The 26,069-nt window shown below is 41.3% G+C and overlaps 1 protein-coding gene across 1 annotated transcript; it reads right to left on the minus strand.

Annotated features, from left to right (window-relative positions):
• Window positions 1-1,177: 1,177 nt before the first annotated feature.
• On the minus strand, window positions 1,178-24,239 carry waca (WW domain containing adaptor with coiled-coil a). Its single transcript, XM_070853161.1, has 13 exons — window positions 23,993-24,239; window positions 23,768-23,798; window positions 22,708-22,900; window positions 13,050-13,141; window positions 11,713-11,828; window positions 11,471-11,586; window positions 7,561-7,815; window positions 6,067-6,189; window positions 4,705-4,853; window positions 4,167-4,291; window positions 3,177-3,372; window positions 2,928-3,055; window positions 1,178-2,828 (listed from the first exon to the last, which is right to left on the minus strand). Exons 1-13 carry the CDS (start codon window positions 24,031-24,033, stop codon window positions 2,759-2,761), a joined length of 1,635 nt encoding a protein of 544 aa, XP_070709262.1. The 5' UTR covers window positions 24,034-24,239; the 3' UTR covers window positions 1,178-2,758.
• Between the last annotated feature and the right edge of the window lie 1,830 nt (window positions 24,240-26,069).

Genomic DNA, 26,069 nt, shown 5'->3' on the forward strand with positions numbered 1-26,069 from the left:
AACAAGCTTTCAGCATGGGGGGTGGGGGGGGGGGAGGGGGGGTTCACAGGCCTTTTAGGGAGCATTTACATCCCATAGGTTGCGTCAGCTTTCACACATTAGGAGACTGTTGTAGGTGTGACCAGGTAGCGACTGTGCTTAACAAAAGCCCCCCACCCCACCCCCCACTGCTGCTGAGGTAATGATGGCTGACGATGGGAGGGGGGGGGGGGGGGTCAAGCCTGGATTTAAAATGTAACCTTAAACACGAGCAGCAGCTCCAGACCAACCCCTCAGAGAGGCCACACTCACACTAAATGCCCCCACCGTGGAGATGTGGACTTCAGATGGTCTCCGTCCATGACGCGCGCTCAGACTTCCTCTGACACCTCCGGGCTTCCTCTCCTCTCTTTGATGTGAGCCATATCTGGGGCTCTGAAGAACCGAGAGACAGGCAGACTGTCTCCATCCTCCACTATCTCGGGTTATTCTCCCCCAGATAAAACATCAGAGCTTTGAGCGCAGGGAAACCCTTCTGATGTTGCAGGAGTGGGTTGTCGTGTGTTTGGGAGACAGGAAGCTGATGGCTTTTTAGTTTTCACTCGTTTTATTAATTCACTTCTGGAACACGCAGAGGTGACTTTGGAGATGATCCGTCTCTGTGGTTAGAAAGCTCTGCACCATCGGTGTCTGACAACATGGTGGAGTGTGGACTGAAAATTAAAGTTGTGATGTAAAGAACAGCTTTGGTAAATAAAGAGAAATGCTAAATACCTGTGCTGACGAGATGTAAACATGCACAACACACGTGTTCAATTATAATTAAATGATTCAGACAACAAACTAACCATCAGTCTGGCAGTTATGCTCAAAATGTCCTGCTATGATTATAAACAGTGGCTTTTCAAAATAAAGCAGGACATACAAGGAACATAATGCTGGTTTAACTGTTCACATATATGGAAGAGACTAGACCCCCCCCCCCCCCCCCATGGTAATCCTGCCATTGAATACTTTGCAACTAAATATTGTAATTGATCATTTATTTTTTTCTCTCTGTTATTTCCACTCAGACTGACTTGGTCACTGTTCCGGCACGATATTGCTTCTGTCTTTTTAAGAACCCGCTGCCATCCCTGTTCAGAGGCTTTCTGAAGTCGAACGAGAGAACAAACCGAAGCTCAAGGGACCATCAAAACCCAAGAACAAGTTGGCCCTGGAGAGGCATATTTTATTTCATTTGTCAATATACTTCAGGAAATAATATACAAAGCAATGATGTGGTCACCTTCACTGAATGTGTGGTGTGGTTCAGTCATAGATCCAATAGATAGTATGGTTGGACAAAAAAAAAAAAAAAAAACAGGCCTTTGCAGCTCAGGACCCTGATCTTCAACAACAGGAGCAAAGCAAATAAAAGGGTGTGGGACTAAACAATCCTGTGTATGACACAGATCTTCTCTTGTTAAAAACAAAACGTGGGGGTTTTCAGGTGAATGAGGCCGTGAGACTTAAGACTTTCAACAAGGCACTAGCATATGAACCAATAAAATAACCAGTGCTTGCTTTAATTGAATGTGTTTATTACAATACATACATTTCACATTTGACCTAGTGACCTCTTATTGCCCTGCTCTGACACAAGGTGATCCGCAAACATCTGCCTCCGAGCCACCGTAGCTGTAATACCACTCCTAAACTGAAAAACGCGTGGATATCATTGTGATTTACTGCTCATCACGACAACTCTTATAAATAATACCTTTTTATTCTGTGTTCTCTTCTTCGAGCTCCACTGTATGTTAGCAACTGTACAAAGGAATGAACCGGCAGGGAAAAGAGGTACAAAAAAGAAAAAAAAAAAAAAAACCGTAAGGAGGGTGTGAAGTGTGGATGTCTCAGGAGAAGGTGTCGCAGGGCGGGGCTGAGGCCAGGGAGGGTAGTGGGAATGGTCCAAAGCAGCACGCCATCACGTCTCTTAATGTTTTCTAATCACTCACTCCACCACACCACCAGGCACTGTTATTTTCACACTGGGACATGCAGGGCCACCAGAAGCTGCAAAAATCGATCACTGAACCGTTGTGAGCGTTCGTGACAGACCTGCAGAGGAGGGGCGGGGGGGGGTGTTTACCACACCTGAGTAGAGGTTACAGTTTGCAGAGGAAGAGAATCTGGAGAGTAATCAGTTTGCCGATATTTGAAGAAAGACACCACACTGACACCCGTGTGTTATGCTTTCGCTTAGACGTCTGTGTAAAAAATGGCTTCGGATATCCTCCTCCGTTTACATTGCAGGTCGCACACGCTCAGTGGTTCAATGATCTATGAATTGACAAAATGAAGCTTTAAGTCTGCAGACAAGTTAACATGAAGGAAAGGCTAGCTAATGAATGTAGCCGCCTAGGCGTTGATTAGTTTGGATGTCAAAAGCTTTGATAGGCATGGCTTTCCATGGCTTCAATCTACAAAACATATTTACAACATAGATAATAACATCTACAAGAAATCTACATTTTTTCCCCCTGTGGGTTTTTACAAAACCGAGCCTTGTAAACCACCCCGCCCTTCCCCTCCGCCCACAACACCTCTTGAGGTTTCCCTCTTGGTTCTCCCAGCCCAACGGTCCAAAGCCAACCAGACTGCAGCTCCTGTGTGTGTTAAGACTGGGCTCAAGAGGAACTGAACAACTGCTCTCCCCTCCAGCTTCCAACTATGTGCAATGGGTCTTCCCCCCTTTTTTTCCCCAACGCCCACTTCAACTCCCAACCAGAAGTTCTCAGACCATGAAAGAATTCTGATTCTTCAACTTTTCAAGTTCTTTGATTTGCTGTCTAAGAAACAGTATCCTGTGGGACAGACAAAGAGAACAAGGTTAATAGTTAGCATGGTTTACTTCACACAATGCCAACAGGTGCATTCACTCCGGACTAAAAACACATCCTCACCTCTGTTCCCGCAATGTTGCTTGTATTTCACACACTCTGACCAAGGACCGAAGGTTTTTGAGCTCGGTGCAGTTCTCAGACATACAGATGCTTCCCATGGTGTGAGCCTCTTCACGTAGTCTTGATGCCTTGATAATTTGTTGTTCACACAAAGAATTTACTTTATAAGGTGCTTCGCTATGAATAACGACAATCAGCCCAAATGACAGTAGCAGCTACTAGAAAAGAGGAAATGTCAGTGGGACAAACCTGTTTCTCTGCGTGTTCAGCAGGCCAACCCTGTACATGTTTAATAAGATTCTCATTGAAGTGGGCGGCAAGGGTGGGGGTGAAGGAGCAGGAGGGCCGGGCTGCCAAGGCGGTGGGGGGAGCGGAGGCAGAGTTGGGGGCGTTGCTGCTGCTGGAGGCGACATGGTTGGGACCTGGGGAGGGACTCCTCTGACTGCTGCAATCAACATAGGTCAAGGAAACATGTAAGCATCTAGACATGTTATGTTTCTGAACACACTGCTGATCTGTCACAACAATCACTAAACTACTTGTTGCAGCAGCAATGTTGAGAACCAAACTGCCTTTCTTCCAGAGCTGAGCTGATGCTAATATACAGGCTAATAGGCAGCTGCAGGGAAAAAAACCCCCCTCAAAACAGCAGCTCAGTGTCAAAGTTTTATGTGAAAAAACTAATGAAGCTTGAGTCTCATTAGGAATTAAACGGTAGAGAACAAGGAGTGTACTGTGCGGTGAAACAAAAAAAAAAAAAAAGAGGGCTATCTACACCAGCCACAACAGCTGGACAACAGCAGTAGCTGCAGTTCTGTCAGTGTCAACACTGCCTCTGTTAACCAACAGCTGGGCGTGTATAGCCCAACAAACAATACATGTAAGACCTAAGTAGAGAGAATACATATAGTCTGAGTTAGTGTGTGTTTGGAATGAAAAACAGAAGAAAACTGTACAACCTCCTTCTCTAAGTGTGGCTGTCTGAGCAAACTGACAGGATCCATTCTGCCACTAACTGACCTTTAGTTGACCATTGCTAAGACATAAGAAATGAATGTGTTCAATGAGTTCGGACAAGACAGAAAAGTGAATGTAGCAGCCACTCATTATTCCATCAATGACCAGCAGGTGATGCAAAAACCCCATACAATGAGGACTGTATGGGAGAAACTCCATGGGACATTCCACAATGTGGCAGGTACGGCATTTCCACTATTAAGCTTCTGTGGTTCTACATACCCTTGGCGTTGCAGGGTGCGTGGGGAAGCTGTGGTGGCATCGTGACTGTGCTGCTTATCGCTGGAGAGGGGCTGCTGAGATGAGGGCTGCGGGTGGGACGCCTGCTTCACCAATGTTGTGTTCACCTAAACACAGCAGTTCAAGACGCTACTTCAAAACAAGTCATCTCCAAGCTGCACATATTAACGAGTCTGTTGTCCTGCGTTCCATCAGAGCCTCCTTTGCTCCACAACAACATCCGTCACTTAAATTTGAGATAGGTATGCTTCCCTGTTGTATCAATCTGGTATTTTATTTATTTTTTATTCTCGCATTTAGAAGCGTGTGGCTGAGACGCCACGTGATTCAGTGTATTCAGCAAATCAATACTGTTCAGTATTCAGACAAATTCAACAGGCTCCTCGGCCTGAAGAAAGCAAAGCAAGGCATAAAACTTTCCTTGCATTTCACGTTCACACATGACAAATATTGATTTTATTAGCATTTCTGGAGTTATTTTTTATGTAAGCTTGTTAAATATTGAAGTTTTGTTTTCTACCTTTGGCTGTGAGATGACGGGTTGTGAGCTGAGGAGAGGTTTAAGAGGACCAGCATTGGTCTGTGGTGTGCTGATCCTTGGAGAAACATAAGACCTGGGCGATGAGGCGTCTGACGTTAACGACATGGGTGACTGGTTCGATTGCTGAGCTGGTTTTCACACAAACAAAGATAAAGACAATTTAAAGGAGCAATACAATCTTCTACCTTTTTAATATTCAGCAAGAATACATCTATGAGTAAACAGACAATCTTGACATCTATGAGTAAACAGACAATCTTGAGACTAACTGACCCTTTGGGAAGCAACGGCCTCTTGTTATTAGCAGCTGCGACTCAGTCAAGCTGCCGGAGCTAGCATGCAGCCCACACTGTCACTAACTGCACTCCCTTTATATTATCCAGTTTTTAGAAAAATTGAAAAACTGCTTGAAAAGACGAAGACGTAAGCTAAAGCCTAGCATTACAGCTCAGTGTAAATGTGAACCAGCACATCACCTGGCGATCAAGACAGAAGACAATGAATTGGAGGGATGCTTTGTATCATACAATGTGCGTAGCACATGTAAAAGAACAATGTTGTAACTTCCCTCCATGTTGTCTGCAGCCAGAGATTCCTGCTCAACATTCAGCTCGTTGTCTGCGTCAACTGGCAAACATTTACAGGCTCTAGGGCTGTTCTTCAGTTGAGTAACTGAGCTTAACAATAAAATAATCATTTCATCTAAATCAGTTACTCAGTTGGACAACAGCCCAGTAAATGGCTGCTATGAGATGGATGACAGTTCAAATTGTTCATTTGTTTCATTTGTTATTATCTATGGAGGTGGAAAGACCTTATCACTTGTTCTACAAAGCAAGAAATTGCTATTTTTATTGCAATACTTATTGAATTGGCACCCATGTTATTGTGAGAATATTGAATCAGGAGTCGATGTCGTCCCTCCCCCTTGCAGCTAGCATAAACTAGAATTACTAACATCACTTAATGACTGATATTCTGTAACATTACTCTGCTAATGTAAGCATGAAAACCAGATATGTACATCTCCTTCAAGCCTTTCCAGAGAACAGCTATCACTGTTCCGCACGCACCAGTTACGTTTAACCATGACTAGCTTGAACCCCAGGAGGGGCGGGACTTAGTGAGGGGTCAGTTGTCATAAATACAGGCCAGGATATGGATTTTTTTGTAAGCTGATGCTGTCATCTTCATCAGAACTACTTTCACACTCAGGAAGCATACAGGAGACCCACAGGGTTTCCTCTTGTCACTGGCCAATTGAGTCAAGATACAACACATTCAACTGATTATATCTGCACATTGTTGGTATAGACATGCGTCGGAATGGGCATCACTTACCTTGGTTGGAGAGTTGAGCAGCTTGAGAGAGGATAGTAGTGATATTGAAAGCTGAGGGTCCAGCAGTGAGGATCTTATGGAGCATCGACTGTAATGAAGCTTGTGTGACAGCAGCTGTGAGAACTAGAGAGGCAAACAGACTCACCGTTAGCCTGCACACTGATTTATTAAGTCACGCTGCAAGAATAGTTTCTGTACTGCATCACAGTGGATTTCACTATCAAGATTTTTTTTCTGGAAAAAAGCAAATGATCAGTGCTTGAAACTATGAGGTTACCCCACCAACTGTACACTAGACATACCTTGGTAAGATTCACAACAAAGGATTTATCAGTAATGTGTCTCATATGAATAAATTCTCACTGCATGCTTCCACTGAGGGCACAATACTTTAAGATTAGGATGGAATAGACCGAGGAAGGGTTTATACACACTGTTTATTAATGATGATGTAATAATTGAGTTTTAACTTATTTAACTTATTTCATTCTTCTTCCACACTTCTTTTGGTCCTGCGTCCTGCACAGACCCTACACTTCTTTAAATGTACATACATAAACGTAGAGGACATTCACTGATGTTCTCTTTCCTTGTTTGAACATTTTTAAAAAAGTAGTCAGTAAAAATGATCACACGAAAGTACCGACCTATAAAACAATGTGTCTCATATAAAAAAAAAAAAGATCTGACAGCTCATTAACAGAGTGACTGTAAAGCCACAGAACATTTTTTTGTGATGTCATGATTGTGTCTCTTCTGTCTTAGCCACCCAGACTATTGGGATGCATTAGGTGCCCCCTACAATGTCAGCCAAGTTTTGTACTGAGCGAGTCATTCATGCCTGGTAGGCTAAAGGGACCAGTGCACTCCAACAGTATCAATAGTCAGTTGGTTGATGGGAAAAAAGAAAAGAAAAGAAGAAAATATCAAACTTGAACTACAGCTGTACTATGTCAAGATTAGGTCAAATCCTCTATGGCTGGACTGTGTGGGAAACACTAGATGGGGCTTTTAATTTTAAAAAGGACAGACATGGGTAGTGGCAACAATAGTTGGTCTCTGTGGTTATTAAATAGTTGCTTACAGATAGATATATGTCAGCCGGGAAACCCAAAGTGAGGCATACATTTCTAGAGGGGAACACTATGTCATACTGTACTGAAATCTTCAGTCTCCTTGCTGGTTGTTGAGACACATTCAGTATCATTACAGCTTTTGCTGGTGTTGTTAACAGGCAGCTCGCTTTGTGTGTGCTTGTAAAAAGCATACTATACCATAAAACCATAATACTTGTGACAAAGCCCTGGATCTCAAACTTTTTTTCTGATGAACTCAGAAAAATATTTGAATAATCAAACTAATAACACAAACATGTAAAGACTAGTAGCTGTAGGCCAAGCATTAGTTGACTAATCAACTAAGAAAATCTATGGTTGGGGGCAGCCTTCGTAGACACCAGTTAAATGTACATATGCATCATCTGCATTTTACTACCTTCATTGATTTTCGCCATGTCCACGCTAGCATTGTTGAGCTGCAGGGCAGTCTGAAGTGCTGGGAGGAGCTGGCGAAGCAGGGTGGGGTCCTGGAGTAGTGGAGGGGCGGGGGACTGCAGGACTGGGGACACAGGCACTGTGGAGGCAGATGATCCGGGAGGCCCTGATGCGGGGTTCAAGCTCCCTGAGCCTGTGGATGATGACTGAGACTGCGTGGCATGGGTTGTTGCAGGCTTCTCCACCTGGGCCGACTCTGTGAAGGCAGCAGAAAAACAGGATGTAATTTAATCAGCAGGGGCAGCCAAGGGCAGTCTATACCAGTATACAGCGGTAGGAATGTGCTCCCCGGTAGAACTTTGCCAATACCGTTTCCACTGCAGGAGCTGTTTTTGCGTGACCTCGCAAATCGAGTTAGCTGGCAAGGTAACATGATTTGGGCAGATATGCACACCCCCCCCCCCCCCCCCAAAATAAAACCATAAAACCTTCATTTGGAAAGAATGTTTTACTTTGTTTAATCTTTTATTTTTTAACTCAAGTGCTGTCTCATGTGAGGCAGGTGTTTTTATTTGTATGGGAATTTAAAATATTCAAATGTGATGAAGTTCTTATTTCTAAAAACATTTCTGTATAGTAAAACCTACTGTAACCAGGATAAAAACCTGTTTACCATGACAGATGTACCCACCTCCAGGGCAATCTCACAAATCCATTCTCTCTAAATGACAATGCAGTTACTTTTTGATAATATTTTATATTCCTTTACATAAATTATGCTAATGTCCAATTTAAAACCAAGCTTGTGTAAGAAGATGCCAGCCTTGTTATTCATTCTTTCTGGGACATCCAATGAAAACTACACCAACATTTTCACAGCATTTCTTCTAGCTAACCAAGGTGCATCTTCACAGGGTTTATGGTCCCACATGAAGTTCTGCTACATGACTATTCATCATCATACTCCAGGGTGGACACACTTCTATACATATTACAACTGGGGGCGTGCCTATGCAGACACGTTCTACACATGTGCACTAGAAAACATAATAGCAAACTCATTACTGCAACAAGAGCTCATTTGTTTGTTGTATTTGGCTGAACAAAACAAAAAAGGAAGGAAAAGGAATAAATAAGGTACACGGAGCCAATGCCCTATACTTTGGCTGTGCAGACAGTCTACATGTTCTCAAATTTTGGGCTGCATGCAGATGCCTGCATATTGGCTGCTGCATCCAGACAGACCTGAGGCCTGTGTGAAATACCACAGCCCTCTCATACATTTGAATTAGGCCAGTGTGGCGTCACAATGGATGTCAATGCAGAAGACTCCAGCAAAAAGTTGAGCCACGTGTTTTTTTGGCAATACAATACCATGTCATCCAGCATAACACTGCGCAGACCAATCACATACATGAAAGAGCACATTCCTCGTAGATTACTTTGTCATATGAACGGGGTGTTTCGACGGATTACCTCGCAATCGTCCACCAAATCCCATCTCTGAATATGACAAAGTGTATATAGTGTTCTGGCACCTGATAAGCCTTTAACGCATTAATATGTGGCTGTGGCTCACAGGTAGAGCGGGTTGTCCAATCGGCAGATCTGTAGATTGATCATCTCATTGGTACCTTTAACAATATGCCCCCACCAACTCAACTACTGTGCTTATGATTTGATTCGAATACTGATACCTGGTATTCAGTACAGGTACTCAACTGTACCTTTTTTCAGTACTTTAGTTTAGTTTTATGTGAATTGGTACTTGTAATACTGACAGAAATGGTATAGAGTTAGGTACCCTACCCCAATGTGCGTGTGTGAATACTGTATATAAAAACGGGCACTAAACATGATACTTAAACTAACAATCACACTATGCCTACAGCAAGTATTTAACCCACTAATCTTTCCCACATTTTATGCTTTTGCAGCATGAATTCAAAACTGATTGTCCTTTGCAACAGAGAGAAGATTTTTTAAGAAGTACCATTTAGGTAACAACTGATACAGTAAAACAGGATATTGAATTTTGCATTTATCTGCTCATTATAACAAAGTAGTCACTGTCCTCTTGTGTGTAATACATGTAACTGGTAATAAAAAGCGTCAGCTGCTCCCCCCCCCAAAGACGGCCACTGTGGAGCCTCACGTCATCTTCAGTGAATGTTTTACCACATCCTGACCTGAGGGCAGAATTTTTCACATTCATCTCATCTAATACAAACAACACTCAGTTACTGCTGCAGGGACTACTGGTAATGAGGACAGCTACAGACCTTACAAACAAGGTTGAGCTACTATGAGGAGCTGTGACGAGGCCAATGCTACAGGCATTACATGCTTCAGTTTGAGGTTTCTCAAACCCATAAAAAACCCTGTTCCTTCATACGAGTATGTTCAGCAAGTGTTGAGTTACTATGATTTGTGTATCTTTCTATGATTCTTTGTGTCAAACTTTTAACTGCATTGATTCATGAGGACAATTGTGTCAAGTAATCAAAACATTAGTTGGCCTGTTTAAGATGAAGTGTTTGAGAGAGGTTTGTAGGTATTCAGAAACTGGTTATTCATGGTAAGTGACATCTGTTCATGGAATTTCCTTGTAACCGCCTTGGGTGACAACTGTACCCAAGGGAAATGTCAATTTTAAGTGACTACTGTGATGCAATGCTGAGTAATTCCTAGTTTATGCGCCACTGCAATGTGTGTTTGAACACTTTAAACTGCGTACAGATAAGCTCCTTGAAACCAGACAAGCTAGACAGCTCACTCTTAACAGGAAGTTCCACCAAGATTCAAATTTTGCTTTTGTTGACAGCCAGCACGTGCTGTTAAAACCCAGAACAACGCCCCTGACAACATGTGGACTACAATAGAAACTGTCACCAGTCATCCTCTGCAATACTGTGTAAAAACCTTTAAAGTGCATATGACAATCCAGAATCACACACCCATCAGAAACAGTTTGCCTTGATAATGTATGATGCAGTTTCAATGGAAAAGGAAAAGAAACGGAAATGAAATGGTGAATGACAAGCCAAAGGCAACAAAAAAATCTGTGAGGAGAGCTGCCAAGTTGTAGTGCTAGGCAAACTTCGGGTAAGCTGTGACTTTGCAATGAAACCTCATCAACTTGATCCAGCAGATTCAAATAGTTAAGAAAAAGTAAATCTCTCACACATTCTTTTTATCTCTAGACTGTCTGCACTATCTGACCAAGGCAGTAGTGGATTCTGCCCAATGGTGTTTGCACAGTTTGATCATTACATAAATTTTTAGCCACAGTGCTTAACTTACAGCCATATCAGCATTCTTTAGCCATGTATAGTCTCAGTCTTTAGGTGAGCAGCCCCTTAGCTTTCTGCAGCCACAGGTCAGCTCAACATTAGTCCACATTTGCTAACCAGTAACAACAATGCTGCACCTTCCAGGTAGGTCCAAGCAACAAAATATACAGTTGTGATACTTAAAGGTCAGTTGCGGCAGGCTGGTAAGGATAATAAGACATTAAGGTGTATACCATGCAACGATAGAAATGTGTTCACCAGCAGAGATCTAGCAAAGTCATTTAGACTACAGGAGCTCCTTTGGCCTGATCTCGTGTATTCAGCTGCCTGGCAAGTTAACATGATTGGGAGACACATCAGGGGGAGAGAGAAGCTGTCAAACACGGCGCAGGTGGAGGCATGAAGTCAGGCTGGCATTTATTTGCACCCGTTTACCTTAAAAACTGGAAGACTTGAATTTATGGTTGTCATTTTGGAAGAATGTTAGCCTAATGTTTAGAGTCTTTATTGGGACAGTTACTGTGATATAAAATGTACATACACTGTGATAGAAGATTTTGGCCATATTGCCCAACCCTAATAAGGATAATGTATTGTAATAGTTTATGCAACACTTACTAGCACCAGTAAAGCCAGGGGCTGCCGATGCTTGCATAGCCTCCCTTCTGTAGTCCCTGTCTTTGGGGAAACTGTTGACAATCGCAGTCTTAGTTGCCTCTTTTTGCCTCTGTTCCCTGTAAAACATAGATACAAGTGTGCATGCAAATAGATATTAGTCATACATCCAACCATTATGTGACAGTGATAAATAAAACAACATCTGTGCAATAAAGTGGTTTGGGTTAAGGGGTTGGAGCTACCTCTCCAGCCATTCTTTGGGCTTCTCCCACTGGGACACCTCTGTCCTGCAGTTGTAGTAGTACTTCTTTCCAGATGAGCTGATATGCTCTGACCAGTCGTCACCAGGTTCATAAGGCTGAGAAAAAGGGAAAATATTTTGGAACATGAGGATAGCCAGCCAGACAGAGACCAATAATGCGTGTGTATGTTGATGAGATCTGATGCAACTGCTTGTAATGTAATCTGAAATGTACGAGAGATATTGGGGATGGCAGATAGCTATAGCTGTGTGTGGTTTCACAGAATCTTTTCAAGTGGGAGGAAAGGTTTATTTCAGAGACAACCCAACCAGAGTGAAATATTTTGCTATTTAAAACCAGTCCATTGTGTTGTGACTGGTCTTTATATTATATTATATTATATTATATTATATTATATACTGAAATCCTGTGCTCCATTACATTATGTTCCCCTTTCATTTTGTTGTTAAAGTCATTATTGTAAGGCAATCGCATATAAGACAGGGATTTAAAGAATATTCATTCAGATTCATAGTAGGTTAGCTATCTAAAAATGGCAGGTTTGTTTTGCACACAGGACGATCGTAGTGATGAGTCTCTCCGACTAATGAGTGATCTGCAGTATCTTCAATCCACTGTTTAGTATCGTATATTCAGCTCTCTAGGAACCTTTACCGTAGTAAAGTAAATTTTTTTTTGCCACTGACAAACCAAAAAAGAACAGATCCAATCGAGTCAGTGCAGCCTCCATACGTCCCTGTGATATTTCAGTTCTCCCTTTTTAATACATTTGCTTTGATTCATGGATAAAAATTGAATCTAAATGATTTTCGCCTGAGGCTGCAACATAATCCGAACACACTGAATGCTCTGTAGACCCAGTTTGTGCCTTTTTTACATTTGCATTGTAAAGTAACTTTTTTTTTGTCACAATAGAATCACATTTGATTGGGCAGGATTACCTCAGAGTTATTTCCTTTGTACAATTCAGCATATGAGGGTAAGGGTAGATATTTAAGGATGGGAAACAAAATAAGCAGAAAATTTCAATCATGCTACAGTGGTCTTTTCAATCTATGAAAAAAAAAAAAAATTATATGAAAAGAACCATATAAACTCTGGTATTAATTGTTCAGTTTTCCCAACAGTATGAAATAATAACATTTTCCAGTATGTTATCAGTTATCAAAATAGTGGAGTGTTTAATGTGTTTCATCTTTACATCAAGAGTAAACAACAAAAAATTAATATCAAAGCTGTAAAACTACAGAACAACTATCAAACTGATAGAAAACGTCCATCACCTGCCCCCTTGCTAAGGCAGAGGCAACACTTACTGTGTCTGAGGTCTTGCTGGGGTTAGAATGAGAGTTGGTGCTATGAAGGGAACTGTGGTTGTGAGAATTTTCTTGTGGAGAATAACTGGTCCCTGCAACAAAACACAAGAGTAGGGAAAGACACTTTCAGTAACAACACCAAGTCAAGTTTTTAGACACATCTGAAATGCCTGGCTGAGATCTGTTGCCAAATCTGTTGACCAAAAAACTTTTACATGCTTTCACATTCTCAATTATAGTGAATATTCCTGTTGGTAAAATGTGCCTAGACAACAAATAATAATGCTGAACTTTAAAACGGCTTAAAGAGTCTGACAATCATCTTGCAGGGGTGAATTAAGTCTTGGTTGCAAACTATGTCAGACTGCAATGTCATTTATGAGGCATGTCAAATAATGTGATGGATGTCATCAACCCACTTAATCCATTTCTGCTGCTCTCATATCTTATAAATGTAACAAAACAATAAACACACTTTGGTCACAGCGCTGGAACGTTTGTGCAGCAAAAATCTCAAAATAGGAGGAGATTGTTAACCCATTTTGTGGTCTGGGAAAAGAGGCATTATGCAGTAGCATCATGCTAGCTTACTAGTGTATTCTGTTTCAATTTGTCATATTTCAATTTCCGAGTTGTAGCAACAGTCGAGTTGTGGGATTTCGATCCTAACTTTGTGCTGGTTTAAGCCTCCAAAGCTGTGGACTCTCTGAGATTTTTCACCACGTTTTTCCAGTATTCTCCCAGATATTCATTGTGCAGTGAATAAAAAAAAAAGAAGTGTTGCCAACAGGTTTTCCATATGCAGGCAAAAGTCCATGAAGAGGTAGATTTGGTACCCCTTTTCTCCTAAAGAGCATAGTGGTGCAGTATCATTATTCCTTTTTAGAAAACAGAAAACTCTGCAGCGTCACATGTCTTAAATGAAGCTGAACCATCAGGATATATATTAAGAAGGCTCCCCATACCTGCTGACTGTCAGTAAGTTCTCCAGACATTCTTTTCAGTCTAATTACATCAATAGTGTTGGTATCATCACATGTACTCACATCACTCCTGTACTGTATAAATCTGGCTGTCTAGCTGGGCATAGAAATCAATCTAAGTGTGTCTCCTTCAATAATCTAATTTATCCTCCTAAGTCCACTGTGCCCACTCATCTACCTGTTGCTACCTCCAATGAGCATGTCACACTAGAAACCTCTCAAGACTTTAAATCACGCAGTGGCCTTGGACTTTCACATTTGAATATCAGAAACCTGCTCCCAAAAATGGACTATATCCAAGTTTGTTACATGAATCCTCCCCTAAAAATCCCTGATAATGTCATCTCCATTGCTGGATACAACATTTTTACATGCATAAGGGAGGTGGAGTACTGGAGTACCCAGGCTAGATCCAGTGGCACCCCTGAGGATTGGTTAACTGTCAAGACAGAAAAGAAACAGCTGCACCACTGTGCTTAGATCAGCTAAATCAAATTACTATCGGTCAACTCTCTCTACCTGTTGTAAAGATGTTAGACCACCACAGCATCTCTTAAGAACTCATCACGGCCACAGCTACTGCCTCAAATCAGACAAGCATCTGGTCACATCACCGATAGATCATCCATGGTTGAAGCTTTTAATCACCATTTCCTCTCCTCTGGTCTTTTGTTCAATATGCCTATAAATACAACTGTAAATAATTCCCATATCTGTCCAGCAGAGGGAGTCCAAATTGCCTCTGCTACAACTACGTCTGACTGCATGTTTTCATTGTCTGGTAAACAGTGCAGATGTCTACACAGCTCTGTGTAGGGGTAAAAACACTGGCACAGAGAACTGTGACCCACATCTCCCCCGTCTAAGTGCTCCATTTATTTGTCCAAACCTTTCCAACAGGCTCAATTCCAGCTCTGTGGAAAAGTACCCCTTAGTAGTGCCTTGACATAAAAGTGGTGAGATCTCTGACCTAAACAACTACTGTCCAATTTCCAAACTTCCTCTTTTAACAAAAATCCTAGAATCTTTGGTCAGTGTCCAACAATGTGCCTTCACTGACTCACTGAACATACTATAGCCACAGCAGTCTGATTTTTGCCCGAGTCACAGCACAATAACAGCCGCAGCCACCATCTCCTCCCTGGATAAAAAGCAGTCTTGTGCTGCCCTCTTCGTTGAAAATCCTGTTCTAAAAACTCGCAACTTACCAACCATCTTACCATTAAAACTTTAAAAGGGCACCCATATCGCTATTGCTGAGTCATACAAATACTAAGGAATTTGGCTTGACAGCAGACTGTCATTCATGACTCATTTTCAACATTTGACTCAAAAATTAAAAACCAATCTGGGTTCCAAAATAGGATTAAAGGTTGTCCATCTCCATCCAACCACATAAATATTTTGCAATCAACCTTTATGTCTGTTCTGGACTATGGAGATATGCTGTAATGTCATGCGGCCCCCATTAACTCTTTAGCAGTTAAACCTTGTGTATCTCAAAGCATTACGCTTTATCACAAATGACGAATTCAGGACTGATAAGTGTTCTCTAATATGAGAAGGTTGGATCGACTTCCTGTTGAAGCTTCCAGACTACCTCACATTTCTTCTCTTTTAAATCCACTAACTTCAGCAAACGATCCAGTGTCTACCCAAGTTTAGAGATCCCTCACACCTGCACTAGCGTTGGCAGAGCTGGTTTCAAGCATTATGCGTCACTCGTTGCCCTTAGGAGAATTCAAAGCCTTATTACCGGACGTCTTTGTGGATTATTTTTACTGCTTCATGTAGCCCCTCTTTATTTCTTGTGTGCACATTTCTGGTGTGGGTTTTTGTTTTGTGTATAGTTCTGTGTTTCAGTGAATGTTGCTTGTTCTCAGGTCTTTTAAAAAGACCTTAATCTCAATGAGACTGCCTGACTAAACAAAGAATACACAAGAATAAAATAAACAAGCCAATTAACGTGGCAGCTTTACTTAAAGTTGTTACCACAGCTGCTGCACAGAGCCATCCTACCTTTTAAAACCTCTGCCCCAGTACTAAGCTGTCCACTTGACGATTCTAATCTGAACACACCGGCACCAATAACACGGCAACACTGAACCTGCTTATGCTCTTCCTGTCTTCTATCTCTGTCCACCTATTATTAGATGCTTTAGGTGTAAGCACTTCAGGATATTTACAAAGTTTGAACATTTCTAAAATTGCTTTGGGGGAATACATACCAGTGAGGTAAAGCACAAAAGGGAAAGGTACGCTTGAATTAAAGCTCTCTGGTTCATACATACAGCAAGAAGGGAAAGGTGCACTGGGAACAGGTGTCCTAGTGACCATGCTGAGCAGTCCATGGCAATTTGTGTACATAGAAGATGCAGGAATTTCTGGCATGTCCAGTAGTATAAAATAAATCTTAACTGTGGAATTTCCCCCAATTTCCTGCAACTGGGTGATGAAAAATGCCATAAAACAGATAAAAGCTGACTGGCATCATAGTTTTAATAATAATTAATAATAATTTAACACTACACTACAAACAGGTAACTTATGCTGAGGAAAAAGAAACAGATTTTTAAGCTAAGCGGGTCTGTTCCAACACAAACGGTATGCCAATTTGTACATCAGGACTGGAGGGTGACTGATTTTTTAAGGCCAATACAATAATGACGCTGCAGTAGGAAAAAGAATATAGCCGATTAATCAGCTGATATCCAAACCTACACCTGGGCGCACCTTGCAACATACACTACCACACACAGACAGGCTCCAAAAATAACCACTGGTGAAGATATAGAACAAAGCACAGAATAAGTATTACCTTTATTGAAGTAGCCCAAAAATACTCAGTTTGACTCAAAAACTTGGCCAATGAAAACAAAGCCAAGTGATTCCTCTTGCTACTAATAAAGAAGCATTGCGAAGCTTCGTGAATACTGGTATTGCGCAATCCTGCCTATGGGCTGCAGTCAGCTGTTGGGGATGGACGACGTGCGAGGAGGTGGTTAGCTGGTGGATTTACAGAGTCAAGAATGAAGATGTCGGGAGAGTAAAACTACAGAATGAGTTTCTGACTGGTTGCCAGGAGTTAAAAAGCTAGGCTACCACAGATTGCAGCTTTTCTCCTCTTCATGCAAAATTGGTGATGGACTTCCCAGCCTGATGGGTGGAAGAGCAAGTTCCAACAATAAAATTATGCTCAATTTTAACACTGCAACCACACAGTGAAGTAAGTACGCAACACAAGGGTAAGGACAGTACATGCAAAACTGACAGCAGCCAGAAATTTCAATTACTGACTTCTATGTGTGAAAACACGAAAAGAGCATCACTGTGATGAAAAAAATGCGTCTATTTCAGCAGCATGTTGTAGGTGTACCAAATCTCCAGAGAGCTGCTGCTGGAAACACGAACTTCAGATTTTTGCCAAATGGAGACGGTTAATATGTCGACAACTGGTCCACATATTTCTCTCTGTAGACTCTATTCAATGCAACACAGGAAACTGGTTTATGGAGGTACTAGGGATCCTGATTAAGTTAAAAATATCAATGTGACATAACAAAAAACACATAATTCACTCGCAACTGCACAGTGGTGTTAGTAGGTGATATTTCTTATCAGCTGAGTTTCAGCTTGATTGGCCTGCCTGCTATATCTGCCAGTCCATTGACATTTTACTTATATGCACCACACCAGGGTTCACCGTGTGCGTCTAGCAACTAACTATTGTCACACCCACACTGAAACAAGTTGACAGTGGAGAAATATTTCACCATGAGTGAAAGAGGCATCAACTTTGCAATAGTGTACCACGGCAGCAGAGTCTTTGGTAATGTAACACTTCTATGAGCAATGCGGATCTCAGACATTCAATTAAAGTTCAATTAAAAACATATATTATGTGCCATAGACTTCCCATGAAAAAAAGAAAGAATGTTAGTTGAGGGAGGGAAAACGTAATTGGCCATCAACTGACAGAATTATTATATGAACAATGAACCGTGACCATTAATCTTTTGTTTTCCCCATCAAATAAAAAGATGAATTTCTGTCTGTGAGAATCTAAAAGAAAATAAGTAAAGCGCAATCAGCCGAGATCAGAATCGGTGGGTACGGCTTTTAATAACTCGCAATTGGGCAAATTTGCAATCAGTTCATCACTAGAAGTAATTCCTTCTGATGTTTGCAGTTGCATGTTAAAGGGGGTAACACTGACACATTTAGTGAGTGTGTCTGCTGTACATCTAAAGCAGTGCAGAGTGTTTGACTGCACTGGCAAAGCAGCTGCTACACCTTAGCGTCCTCAGTGCGCCGATGCTAAATAATATGCAACTGTCTCAACCACATCAAGTCAAGGTAATACTCGTCATTATCGCTGTAAAAAATAAGTCTGTAGTTATTAACTCAGGGCACAGCATCCATTTTACGCACTTTTAAGTTTTATTCCTAAATAATCCAATAGAAAACATCAGTCAAGCAGCAGCCACAATTCCATCAGTGAATAGCAGGATTCAGACATCCAAGTCCAACCCATCACTAGACAAGGGAAAATGGCACAGGTTAAAAACAGCAGCTCTGTCGCAAAATGTATTGTGAAAGATTTACAGCCCTCGAGTACGGTGGAGTCGAGCTATGCTTGGTAGCTAGTGGTGGTATGTACACAAGTACTTTTACTCAAGTACAAAATTGGTACTTCACTTGAGTATTTCCATTTCATACTCCACTGTATCTGTTTCATCTCAGTATTGTACTTTTGTTTATTTTGCTCCAACACAGTTGTCTGACAGCTTTATCTACTACTACAAATTAGCGACATCAGCATTATATTATTATTTTGATCTTATACAATGACGCACTGCTGTAGATTCAACTACACAATAAAGTAGATAAATTAGGGCAACCTCAAAAATCTACTGCAGTAAAATGCAACACATTCATTAATGTAGCACTAATATTACTCCAGGAGCATCTGACATAATTGCATAATTTTGACATGATCATTTTGCTGCTCCATGAGTACTTTGCACAGCCAAAGTATCCATGAGAGTATTTTATCTGTATTGATAAGTACTTGCAGTGATGTTGGTATAACCATCCACAGTATTAGGCATGAACGTATCAAAAACAGAAGACAAACAACTGCAATTACATTATGGAAATCAACTCTTGAACCATTCTCACGCTGTCAACCAGACAGGACTGGTAGTAGATAAATGACCCTTTCACAGCCCTATGCGGCAAAATGATGCCAACACAGCTGCTGCACAATCATGAAGACTACAGGAATACATAAGTCCTCCTTGACAGCAGCTACACAGGTAGCAATGGTGCAAGAGTAAGAGACTTTTGTATTAGACTACACAATCCCCAGGCTGTGATTAAAAATCAGTTATGTGAAGTAAAACACAACAACCCATAAAGAACTCGTAAGGAACCAATATTACAGGCTTTGGTTTGATATTAGTACCAATCACCAGCCAAATGCTGGATTTTAAACACAAAACAATGATTTAATATGGAAATGTCTGGTGAATTTGAACATTTATCTCTATATATTCTATCTTTCTCATTTCTCACCTTTATGAGCTTGCATGGTTTGGCTTTCCTCACAGCTTCTGATTCATCTTTTTAACACCTCACAGAACTCACTATGCTTTAAGGGGCAGCACACACTGGCGGCCCACATCAATAGTTGTCTATGTAAGCCTCGATACCAGTGGCATCTTTCTGCGCGTCACTTAAAACTGCTCTATTTGCTAAAATTAACAAATAAATAATCTTTCTCACATTTTCTCCATGGATCAGCACGCTCAATAACTACAACTTTCTGTGACCACCTTTCTCACATATCCTTGAAACAGAAAAATTCACCCTTAAGATACCTTATGTGCTCATCTTGCATTCTTTAAGGTTTCCAACAGGACCAAGTAGATTGTTCTACTACAGGATTTCTCAAAAACGTAGTATGCAAGTCTCATCACTACTGGTGGAGGGAAAAGAAAATCACTCACTAACCCGCAAGACCATTAGACCCTACTGACCGTAGTACCACCTTGTGATTTGACAGCATTTAACAAACCTACAGGATCCACACTCTATAGAAACCCTAATCAATATACGTTTTCAGTTAAGCTGTCAAGATCTGTGAACGCCATTCAGCTGAGACATGTTTGATTGGCAGCCTACAGTGTTCACAAACTGTAGTGACAACATGAAAATGAGGTGAGCAGCAGAAGTTGGCATGAGGTGAACAGCTAAATTATTACAAGTTGCAACATGAAAGAACTCCTCAATAAGGTTAACATCAGACACTTGACAGCTTTTTAAACCGTTTCTGACCGTCATGTTAACAAATGCATGTACACAGAGCAACATAAGCACTTATTTAGAATCTTTTAAATTGTGTTTCTGGCCACCTGATAAATTTAAGTCCAATATTCACTCTCCTTTTTGCTCCGTTTACTTCACCCCAACTAGTCACTGACTGTCTGCTATTAGGTGCTGGGGGGGTAATGAACAGTTTAAGAGCATGGTTGGTGACAGCTGCTGCATGCTGATGGAAAGGGTTGATTAGAGCGGTGAGACTGAACCAAAACAGTGAAGTTGTGGGCCAGAAAACCTAAGCAATGAGTTAGAAAACACAACAGCACTGTGTAGAGCTGCGACTGTAGAGCTGAGTGATGATTCTGTGTTGGTTCATCACTAGAAGCAACACCTCTCACATTACAGATTATCATTTTATACATAAAGAAAATATTGATACGTGCAGCTTTAAGTTATGAAACCATTCTCACACCTTTTACAAGCTTTGGAAACTGCAAGTTACAAAGAGGATACCGATACTGATCTTGACAGATTATGGTAAATCTTTTTTAGGTTCAAGTAGGTAGAGTCATCCAGTGTTGTCTGTGTGTATTTCATTTCATTCACTATCACGTGCACATTGCTTGCACATATTTTTTTGTTGCTGTCCATGATTTATGTTCATCACATGTTCACAACTGTAATTTGACCATGGTGCATTAGAATCAATCTATTTTAACACTGATCACTTTTACAATTACCACCTGACCTGCAATATTATAACACGTCAAGCAGACATTTCATGCCGTCTAGACCAAAAAGCACCCAGTATGAGGGTAAATGGCTACAACCTTTTTCAACACCTATGGCGCTTTTCCACAAGCACCTACTCAGCTCTACTCGACTCGACTTTTTGGGTTTTCCACGAGGAGAAAGTACCTGGTACCAGGTACTCTTTTAGTACCTACTCGGCCGGGGTTCCAAGCGAGCTGAGGCGAGCCGAAAATGTGACTTCAACAGACTGCAGGCCACTGATTTACCAGGGAGTGACGTCACTGGATGAGTCATGAGAGCGACTCGTTCACAAGAATCAAACCCGCCATTTTTAAAACCCTGGCAACGGCGACCGTGGATTTTTATTATATAACGAGGTAAATGGCTACACACAAACCAACACCGCGGCCCAACGATTCTTTTACCTTGAGTCTGACAAAAAGCCACAGACCGAGCAGCAGGTATACCATCGCCTCCATGTCCTTAGTTGTGTTGTGTTCGTGTCGCATACAAATGACATCGCTGAAGTTTCGGGCCGCCTTGCTACGATGACCTACGATGAGGTGGTACTCAATTGTAATGGAAAGTCGAGTAGTGCTAAAACTGTGTAATGGAAAAGCGCCACTAGTGTCAGTGTCTACGGTTTAAACATCAGTTCAATCTCAAATACCTCAAAATAGAACTGAATAAAAGCAACACCGCCTCATAAAATCTGTACACAAATTCAAGTAACTTTAAACTTCAGGGTCACATTTTCAACTCTTGACTGACCCACTCCACTTGCAACATCTGTACCAGGCCTCTGTGTTAGCAAGGAAAATCCTGTTGTACTGTATACGCTCAGTTGTTTCATAGCATCTTGTCTGTAAAAAGAGATTCTATCAATCTATCACAAAAACCAGCTACGAAAAAACATTGTTCGCAAACTCAGTTCTAGCAACTCAACAGAGCACTCTCAAGTTTAAATAAGAGTAAGCCCCACATCGCAATAGAGCCTTCTAAAACACCAAAGTTATAACTCAAACTGCTCGACTGCCGATTAATAAAATTGTTTCCCTATGTTTATCTACGTTTCAGTCCTCGAACATTACTTCCAACTTACTCTTTGACATTTGATGAAATCTGAACATATTCAGATATAAACTCCACACATGGCAAAGCCACTTATTCCCCCTCACAACATATGTCCAGCAGCTGAATGCTTGCAGTGTGTGCCGTGTTGCTCCATACGTACATTAGAATTCAAATGCATGAACACGTCTAGGTTTGTTATGATCATTATAGCAACCGCAACGACTGTTCAATCAACTACAGACAGCTGAGGATTATACAACAGGTTAAATTAAAATGCTTCTTATACTTGTATGAACAGAAAGTGGTTGGTGTCGATCAAAGTCCGTCAGTGCATTCATTTTGTACTTGTTCGATACAAAATTACCCTCTAGGATCGTTTCAAAATACATTCTACATGTAAAGAATTGGATTACAGGGCTGCAGGGTTTCAGTATTAAAGCTCACTGTATCATCTGTAACCATTTAGGTGTGCATTTGGTTTTTGATCCAAATAGATTTTATTCTCAATAACCACTGTGCCTCACCTCCATCCCTGTCTCTGGCTCGATGTGTGTGAACAGCCTTTGCTCTGCTGTGCCCTGTGCTGTCGACGTGTTTGTTTTCAGGGCTGTCAGACCTCCTGAGCATTTTGCAGGGAGGAGTGACATCTGAAGAGTCTCGCATCTTTTCATGTCGGTGGTCCCCTCCTGGATGACTCTTGGATGAGTATTTGAGAGTCTGTAGAGACAACAATCGAACACTTCACTACATTCTATTATTTGGTACATACATTTGCTTCATCCTTTCATCATCATCATCAAGTCCCTCAGACCAGTGTTGCCCTCTTGTTGGACAAAATATGTGGCTGTTCATGGTAATACAACGCCAAAGTACTAATGCATCAAAGTTTTACTATTTCAGGAATTGATTTACAGGCATGATCTCTCTCAGAAACTAATTATCAATCATTAGAAAACAGCAGATTTATCTCTGTCAGTTCTTTCTGATGCAACATTACTACGTTGCTACGTTACCAGTGCTAGCATGTTTGGTAGTTTCTCACTTAGTAACTGTGTGTTTGAGTATTGTGATACATTTAGATTAACTGGTAACGACTTAGTAAACAGAGCATTCTGACAAGCTAGTGTTGGTCTGCGTTATAGCGTGTTAACGACATTTCCAGTTTAATTGTCACTACATTGGTTTACAGTACATTTTTCACGCACTTTGACGTTTCGACCGCTTTGCTAGCTGTATGTTTAAAATGACAGATAGCGGTCAGGCCCTAATCGGACTGGCTATCAAGTAAGCTAACAGTAACAAGCTATCATTAGCTTTGAGCAGCAATAAAACTCGCCTGTGCCTTTTCCGAAACAGCTGAATTCGACGGATACAGTCGGTCTATGTCGTCTTTACCTCACAGTATTTACACTACCAAATATTTGCAGTGCTCAGACAGCAATGTCAAATAAAATCGTTTACTTTTCACGTTATTTTCCGCACTGACTGAGGCCTGTTGTGCTCTCCAGAAGCCTGAACTAGAGTGTCCATTTTAATCTTATTTGCTGCTAGCAAGCTAGCAGGCTACGGTTAGCTAACAAGTACCTGATAGGGCTGAGAATCTCTTCGGTCGCACCTGCAAAAAATAAAGAAAACACTTGTGAATGTGAAGCTTCGAGTGTCAGCGGGGAGAAATGGTTGAAAGTGCTTCAAAAGCTGAACGTGCAAGTTTCCAGACACTTATTTTGGTTTCAATAAAAATGGCGGATTGTGAAAGCGTAGCTACGGGGAAAAGGAAAATCTGAATAAGTAACGTTAAAAGATGTTTACCCATCGCCGAGTCTCGGTTGTTTCCTTGCATACATTACCATCAATGCCGTGTTAGTGTGTTTGGAGTGGGATGTGAAAGACTGATAACGGCACTATATTTTTTTCTTGTTGATACAGCGACCTGAAATCGTCAATTATTTCAACCTAGGTTGAGAGTATTTCAATGCTATCGGCAGCACTGGTCGTAAGAGCGCCCCCACTCAGTCCATCTCCTACTCAGACGCAAAGCCGTGTCTCTATCTGCCGAGAAAACGTAGCACAGCACTGGAGCTGCGGGGAGGGTTGCCAGATTTGAGCCATTCACTGGGACGTGAAAGCAGTCACAAGTCAGTGGCACCTCAGAGAACTGTCATGTATCATGTCATGCCATGTTGCCAACATGAGTTGCTGTTTACACATGTATGAAGCTTAAATTCAGCCAACTACCTCTTTTACTTACATTTGAATAATAGCGCATTCACCAAATACGCGCTGTGTTTGTAACATATAAGTGTGGAAGAAATTAAATGTCTAAACCTCAGGTACGCTCCGTGTGTAAGGACATAAGCATTATTTTTTTTTATGCCAATGGTGCTTCCAAGAAATTGAGTGTCTCAGATATACCAACCAAACACGATCGACAAATGTGGGTTTTTCTACATGCCTGGCAACCTTGACTGCAACCCCAAATCTCCACCTCCCCCTTATGATAGCAACATCCGGGACACACACTGGCTAAGATCAAGCAGCCTGGAAAACCGCTAGCCCCTTTGTTTGAGCAGTAAATATTTGTCATCTTTTATTTATAATATATATATTTATAATATAGTCCATTTGCAATTAGGGGCTGTATGTATCTTAATGTTTTATAGGCCAGTACAGGCCTACACGGAGCAGTTAGTTGTTCTCTCCTGACATCTAGTGGTCATGTTGGGACGTCGCAGGCAAGGTTCATTAAAGACACCATAACAATTAATTCCCACTAATACTTCCGTGATGTTCCCAGAAGGGTTTTAAGATTTGAGGTGATAAACTTTGCAACTATATGGTATTCACCAAAGGTCAGCATTGACACAGAATTTGAAACCAATATTACATAAAAATATATATGTCTAAGAAGAAGCATTACACGTCCCTTGGATACAGACTGGGGATTTAATGATCTGTTTACATGCAGACCTTTGAAGTGACAGTTTGTGCATGCAGAGTTGTCTCATCACACTTTGTGGCTTTGACCAAGTTGTATTGTCGGTCCAGAGTGAGTAGCTGTCAAACGAGGGCTGCTGGGCCCCATTGTTCACAGACAATATACCCCAAATCATATCCCAGGCTGAAGATAAAAGAACCAGCGGTCAAGCGTTTTGGCACACAACACACTTTAATGTGTGGACAGGGGGGCACAAAGTGGGGGTTTCTGTTGTTAGTACATTTTGTGGACTTGTATGCACACACACACACACACACACACACACACACACACACACACAATGATGTAAGATATGTCTTGTCCTCTGTCTTCAGGTGTAAATGTATTGCTTAGGATCAGCTGTCAGTAGGATTACACATACATTGACTGTGACTGAAAAGAAACAGTAGTCTAACGTCAGCTATTTCACACACACATTTTATTTTTTATTTTTTAGAACAATCTTTTGCATAATCAACCACTTGACTCCTACTACTACAACTACTTGTTTGCTGCTTTCCTGTTAAATGACCTCTAGGGGGATGTATGAAACCACTTTTATACCTTTAGTATAGAAAGCAAAACTCACCCAACTGATATCCGCTCGCACTGTCTTTTTAATACATATATTTATATATATATAAATTATCTTTTTACATACGTCTCCATAAACACTAATTCTCAAAGAATTATGTTGTTTAAGTGCGATTGTTTTGTTTTCTGCTGTCAGCAGGGAAGCGAATCAATGACGGAGGCGCTAGCAGATGATTGACAGCACCGCAAGCCAATAAAAAAGCAAAGTCGAACCGCTTGGCCACGCCCCTTACACTAGCGACCAATGGAGGAGCAGATTAGGCGGACTCTGTGGCGAGAGCTCTGCAAGGTGCGGATCTCAGAACAGATTAGTGTTGT

Source organism: Pempheris klunzingeri, chromosome 21, assembly GCF_042242105.1.
Source record: "Pempheris klunzingeri isolate RE-2024b chromosome 21, fPemKlu1.hap1, whole genome shotgun sequence".
Taxonomy (NCBI): Eukaryota; Metazoa; Chordata; class Actinopteri; order Acropomatiformes; family Pempheridae; genus Pempheris; species Pempheris klunzingeri.